Source organism: Hermetia illucens, chromosome 3 (assembly GCF_905115235.1).
Source record: "Hermetia illucens chromosome 3, iHerIll2.2.curated.20191125, whole genome shotgun sequence".
NCBI classification, from domain to species: domain Eukaryota; kingdom Metazoa; phylum Arthropoda; class Insecta; order Diptera; family Stratiomyidae; genus Hermetia; species Hermetia illucens.
In genome coordinates this window covers 76,912,077-76,918,076 of record NC_051851.1, presented here as the reverse complement: position 1 = coordinate 76,918,076, position 6,000 = coordinate 76,912,077, and the positions used below count along the sequence as shown (strand labels likewise).

At 40.3% G+C, this 6,000-nt stretch overlaps 1 protein-coding gene across 1 annotated transcript in view; it reads right to left on the bottom strand.

The window, feature by feature from the left end:
- Positions 1-209: 209 nt before the first annotated feature.
- LOC119651964 overlaps positions 210-6,000 on the bottom strand; it is a 172,369-nt gene continuing 166,578 nt past the window's right edge. The window contains exon 6 of the mRNA XM_038055826.1: positions 210-509. Coding sequence (XP_037911754.1) covers positions 397-509 — 113 coding nt within the window. The 3' untranslated portion in view covers positions 210-396. The remainder of the gene's footprint in view (positions 510-6,000) is intronic.

The following is a 6,000-nucleotide window of genomic DNA, read 5'->3' as shown; positions in this document are numbered from 1 at the left end:
ACAAATGCGAAGCTCAAACCGCGTTTTGTGAAGGATATTATCATTATTCCATTTTTAATTTACGATGTTTAAACTGATTACATTAGGAACTTTAAAAACGATGTAAACTTGTATATTTATCATAACTTTCTCCCTCAAATTAAGTATTCCAGTGTTTACCAACTCTAGCGTTACTCTATTATCTTTCATTTCTTCAACGAGCGGGCACGTCTCAGTCACTCGCAGATTCAAAATAATTTCTCAATAATCTTTCAGTACCTTTCATTGCTGCCTTTATACAACTTTCTTTATTTTGATTTGGTTATTATTTTTTTTACTTTTTAAATGAGTTATGTAGAAAACAGTTTTAAATTTTAAACTATAGACAAAATTACCACCTAAAATTGATTAAACTAACTACCTAGAAGCGCCACTCCGGGTTGGGGAGTGCAGGCAAACCTGGACAGTCAGCATCAAAACGAGATACGCCAGAGTCAATGCAGGCGTTGTTGTGGAGGTTTTCACATTGGCTGCAATGATAAACAATTAAAATGGTTTCAAATAAACTTTATCAGCAAGAAATTAGATCAATATTCATATAGTTTCAGTGGTGTTAAAAATAAAATGGGCTTATGGTAACACACAGCGGCTTAAACCGCTGAAATGCCTACAGAATTCATTTCCTGCAAATTGTCAATTTTTCCCACCGTTCATAAAAATAACACCAAGTACAAACAAACCATATTTAATAACAAAAGAAAAAACTTTTCTATTTTCGCAGATGCAATATGGACGGAGGGGGTCAAAGGGTAGTGTGAGCCCCCAGCCGAAACATGCTACCCACGATGGAGCATAGAACCTAGGAAACGTCTGCTGAACCAAAACCAAAAGCTCTACTACCAAACCCTATTTCCCCCTCCACATGATGACCGCTGCTAGTTCTTTCTTAACGAAAAGCGGCAAACACACAAATTGAACCAACTGACAACGCTACATGGAAAAACGAAGTTAGGAAGCCACAAAAGTAGTCTTAGACTGGGTGGTTTTTACAACGATGAACCCGGGAACGGAAACAAACGAACGATTTGCGCATTTTCTATTGGAACAGGTGCTCCCAATACAGATCGAATGCTGCCCAGCAGCCAGCCTGGCGTTACAAGAGATGCGTTGAGCAGTAGAAAAGCGACTGCACCATATATTACAGTAGTCATTCAGTAAATGATGTGGTCGGAGTAGGTTTCTTAGTCAGCCAAAAAATTAAACCTGTTGTTATCGGCTTTGAAAACATAAGCGAATGGCTATGCACTACCGCACTTACCAGCAAATTTAGAAAAATAAACCTCATTAACGTTCATACTCCTACAGAGGGGACTGCAGAGCATAAGAAGGATACTTTCTATAAGGCGGTAGAATGAGCCCTGGAAGCCTGTCGTAGGTATGATGTCAATATCATATTTGAAGAAGGGGACGAAGGGGACGAAGCCCGTATTCAGGCGATACGTCCGCTCCTGTGGCTTACATAAGGATAAAAATGATAATGGACTGCGGATTATTCAATTAGCAGTATCACACAAAATTGTTGTTGGAAGTACCTGGTTTGCGGGGAAAGCGATGCACAAAAAAAACTTGGGCCTTCCAGACAGGACCACTTTGAAACAAATTGATAATATGTTGATTAAATACCGCCACCTTTCTGCCTTGATGAATGTCAGAACACATAGAAGGGGGCCAATGCAGACTCGCATCACTATGGCATGGCGCTCCAAATTTGAATAACATCTGCAGTCCGCTCTGACAGTCAGGTGAGAGTTAAAACTGACGCCCTCCACAACACACGCCTTCGTAACACCTATAAGGGGGAAGTGGATGCTGTAATAACTGCTTTCAGAAACGTAACATAAACAAATAATCTTGACAACCACCTGAAGGACGTTATCATTGATACGGCCACAAACATACTTAGGCCAATGAAAACAACCTGGTTTATCGATAAATGTAAACGGAAAAATGCTGCATACTGAGTAATGTTGCATTGAACGCGCGCAGATCCATTACCAACTCCGTCGAGCGGAGAATCAACAGGTCCATGAACTGGAAAAGTACAGTGAATCGGACCAGGCGCGGAAGTTTTATTAACAAGTCAGCAGAGTGAAGCCTTATATATCTCGATTCTCATCCTGCCGGAACAAAGAGGGAAATTTCGCTCTAAAATTATCACATTGGAGCGATGGGTTGAGTAACAACTAGAATATCGGCCATCACCAAGCGTGGAAGAAACAGTCCATGCAATTTATCGACTTAAAAATCGTAAGTTGCCAGGAGTGAATGGAATTACAGCTGAACTGGTTAAATTGGGAGGCGTTTAATTACACTAAGCGCTTCATCAACTTATGCTCAAGGTGTGGGATATCGAATCATTAAGTTGAAATTAATGTCCAGGTTTCTTTTTTTACAGTTGGTATATAAGTTAAGAAAAGAACTAGGTGTTTTTCCTTATACTGTAAATATTTATATTTTTTTTTTTTGATTTTTTTTCCAGGCATACAATTGTTTCGGAGACCACGTGCCTCCTTCCTCAGTGCTAGTACCTAATTTAAATCATTTACTGACGACTGGCAACGAAGCATTATCTGTTCCATACGTGAAAAGAGAGATATCACGCAGTGAACAAATTATTGAGGTATCATGTTGCTGAGTACCATTTATAAGATATTCTCCGTTATCTTGGTAGGTCGGATAAACACACACGCCCAGAGCTTGCCAATGGGCCCATACCAAAGAGATGCAACAAGCGATGAAAACTGTTGGAGTATGGCCATCAGTTGCATCATCTTTCCATCGACTTCAAGGCCGCCTATGATAACATAGCCAGGGTAAAACTGTACAAGGCGATGAGAGGATTCAGTATCCCGAGGAAATTGGTAAGATTGACTAGGCTGACCCTGATTAATGTGCGATGCCAGATAAAAGCAGCAGGATCACTCTCAAGACCATTCGACATCAACAACGGTGTACGAAAAGGGGATGCCCTGTCATGCGCCCTCGAGAAAGTGATCCGTGATGCTGATGTTAATGCAAGAGGTACGATCCTCTTTAATTCCACCCAACTACTTTCTTATGCTGACGATATCGACATCATGGAAGGAACGACCCGAGAAGATTACCACGAAAGGAAGGAATTGATGCATTTAGTGGATAAATCAGAACAAACTCACACTAAACATCCTAGTCGCTACCTTTGGAGATAACCATGGGGCACTGAATCATTGAAGATGCAAAGCATTTTGGCTGTGATGCTGTTAACCACGAAAGAATGGAATCGTGTGGTACGATGAACTAACTACCGTCTCCACCTATTACGTCATCATCGATTTAAAACGAAATCCAGCAGAATGCAGGCACCGATTGCATGACGGGTTTTTAGCCTGTTTACTGGAGCTAACTTAAGTTTAAGAGCAGAACGTTGTAAATCAGTAATCGAGTGAGAGTAAATTATATTCGAGTTGACCTTCCAAGAGGCAAAAGATCTTCCATGACGTTTGCTTGTGCTCGGTTTGGAACCCGCAATTAATCGGAGGAGTAACTCGAACATTTCATCTATTAGTTACTCCATGGAACTCCTAGGAAGGCGAAATTCACTGGTAGCTTATGTTGATCCAGTTTAAAATGAGATTTAAACTGCATTTTATGCCACATTAAGAGAATAGATACTGGTATGTCTAGACGCTAGTCCAAAGATGTCAAAAACTCAAGTTTACTTCAGCAAACTAACAATATTATTGCTAGAATTAATAGAATTTTGGATAATTATTTGGCTGGCAAGATTAGTACGTGTTTGTTTGGGCTGTGAGCGAGGATTTTAGTAACATCTTCATCGCTGGTAAACATTTTTTATAAATACTCACGCACAAAAATATTTCGAATTTGCAGCTCAATGCTTTTCACGTCCAGATTGGAATTAATGATGCCGCTTGGCTTGCCCAAACGCGGATGGTTCTTTCAACTGGCACTGCAGAACCTGCATAACTTACAGGCTGAACTGAAGGTGGATGCCGGCCTTTACATTGGCGAGGCCATTGAATTTCTAATCAGAATATTGCTGATCCGGCTTTAGTTCCACCATTTTTCACGATTTTATCTCATCTCCAACAATCAGGGTGCCTCTTGTCCTCCAAAATATCGACCAATTACTTATCCTCCACCACCTGCAATGTACCACACTTCAGTTCTCTGCACGAAAATCTTGACATTCGTAAATTAACAACTGAGGTGCAAATGGGACGCGCAAATAACTCCAGAGACGATAAATCAGTTTTTGATCCCATTCGTTATTACTAAACGTATCACGCTTTACAAATTTAACCCGAATGTGGTGCTTCTCCTAAGAGCAGTAATAAAGAATAGGGGCATAAAGTTTGCAGTATCCCCGCAAACATCAGAAGAGATACAAAATCATTGGTAAATCTTGCCCTGAAAACTGATTTGTTTGCGAAAAATAAACTGATAGCAATCAGCACCTTCGCCATTGCCGTCTTCCACATACGTTCGGTGTGGTACAGTGGAAAAACCCTGATTTGGATTCTGTCAAAAAAGGGGAAAGGGTAGTTCTTGCAAAGGACAACATGCACAATAAAGCTGGCGAAAAATTAAGGATCACTACCCGACGTCATCAGAGAGAAAGGGAGGCATTTGCACTATAATCAAGTGCATTGAGCTCGTGAGCTTTTCTATGAGAAAATAGCTCATCAAGCTATCGTGATAGCAGATGATAAAATGTCTGCTTTGAACTTGAACATGTTAGATATAACTTCAGTCCACCAGAAGATCTACATGTGGAAAGCAAACTCATTCATATACAAAATGTCTTGCGGCTAGGCTTTTACATCGAAGCCTTCAACAAATAGTTGATTAACAGTGTCTTATTTTATGAAACACAAGTATTCCTCGCTTTAATTCAATATACTTCATATCCCACTCACAAGCCGCCATGACTGTAATATTCTCCATCGAAATCTTGCGTTGAAGTATAACTTGGTGGCAAAGTATCATACCATCCGTATGTTAAATATAATTTGCCAAGAGTCTTTGAAAATAATCGGTCGAACTACTGTGTGATCACATCATTGCTACCAATACAGTGTTGACCATAATAGGCTCGATCTAGTTCTGTCTCTCAAAAAAGAACGAGCGTACTTTATAATCGATGTGTACATACCATTGCGGCCCTTTGCGGACAACACGAAGCAGATATAGATGTTACCAAAGATTCCGGCAGCCCCGGTTGAAATTTAAATAAACGCTGACTATACTGGAGATGCAAAAAGCTATGCTATGGTCCGAAGAGCGTTGTCTGACCTAGTGGAATCTGCTTTAGATTTGCGCTGTCTTCGATCTACGACCTAGAGGCCTCTCCACTTAAAAAGTCACCGCATAACTGCTTGAAGTGTTTGCAACAATCGGGATGTAGCAATACATTTTCGTATAGTCGCCCACATGTTGCGTTAAAATGTCCTTCAATTCGGCTTAGGTTGGTCGCCCCTCAGTCCGGTTGGGGGGAAGAGAGTTCGTGTTCTTTTTTGCTATACATATATAGTATATAGTATAGTCTAAGAGCTGCAAATCAACACGTCTCGTTGCATGAAAAATTTAACCGGGAAATGGCTGGATTGTTGCGGTGTAGCAACTTGCTTACAATCAGAAGGCCTTCTGGAAGACAAGGGCGTGGGCGGGCTGTCAAATATGTCAAATTTTCATAAAAAGAAACTGGCTTCGTGCACGGCTGAATTATTGCCAGATATCCAGTAATGACTGACAAATATTAAATAATTATTCTTTTCATAACAAAGTAATTTAAAACTAATTAATTCTTTTTTCGGCATCTTCAAAGTTTCCGTCAAATGTTGTATCTTCATAGCTATTATATGCAGAGACTTCATCGTCAACTAAGAATAATAAGACTTCTAATTCTTTAGTTTTCTCGCGTTTGGTTGCAGGGCTAGCTCGTTCAGTTGCGGTCACCAC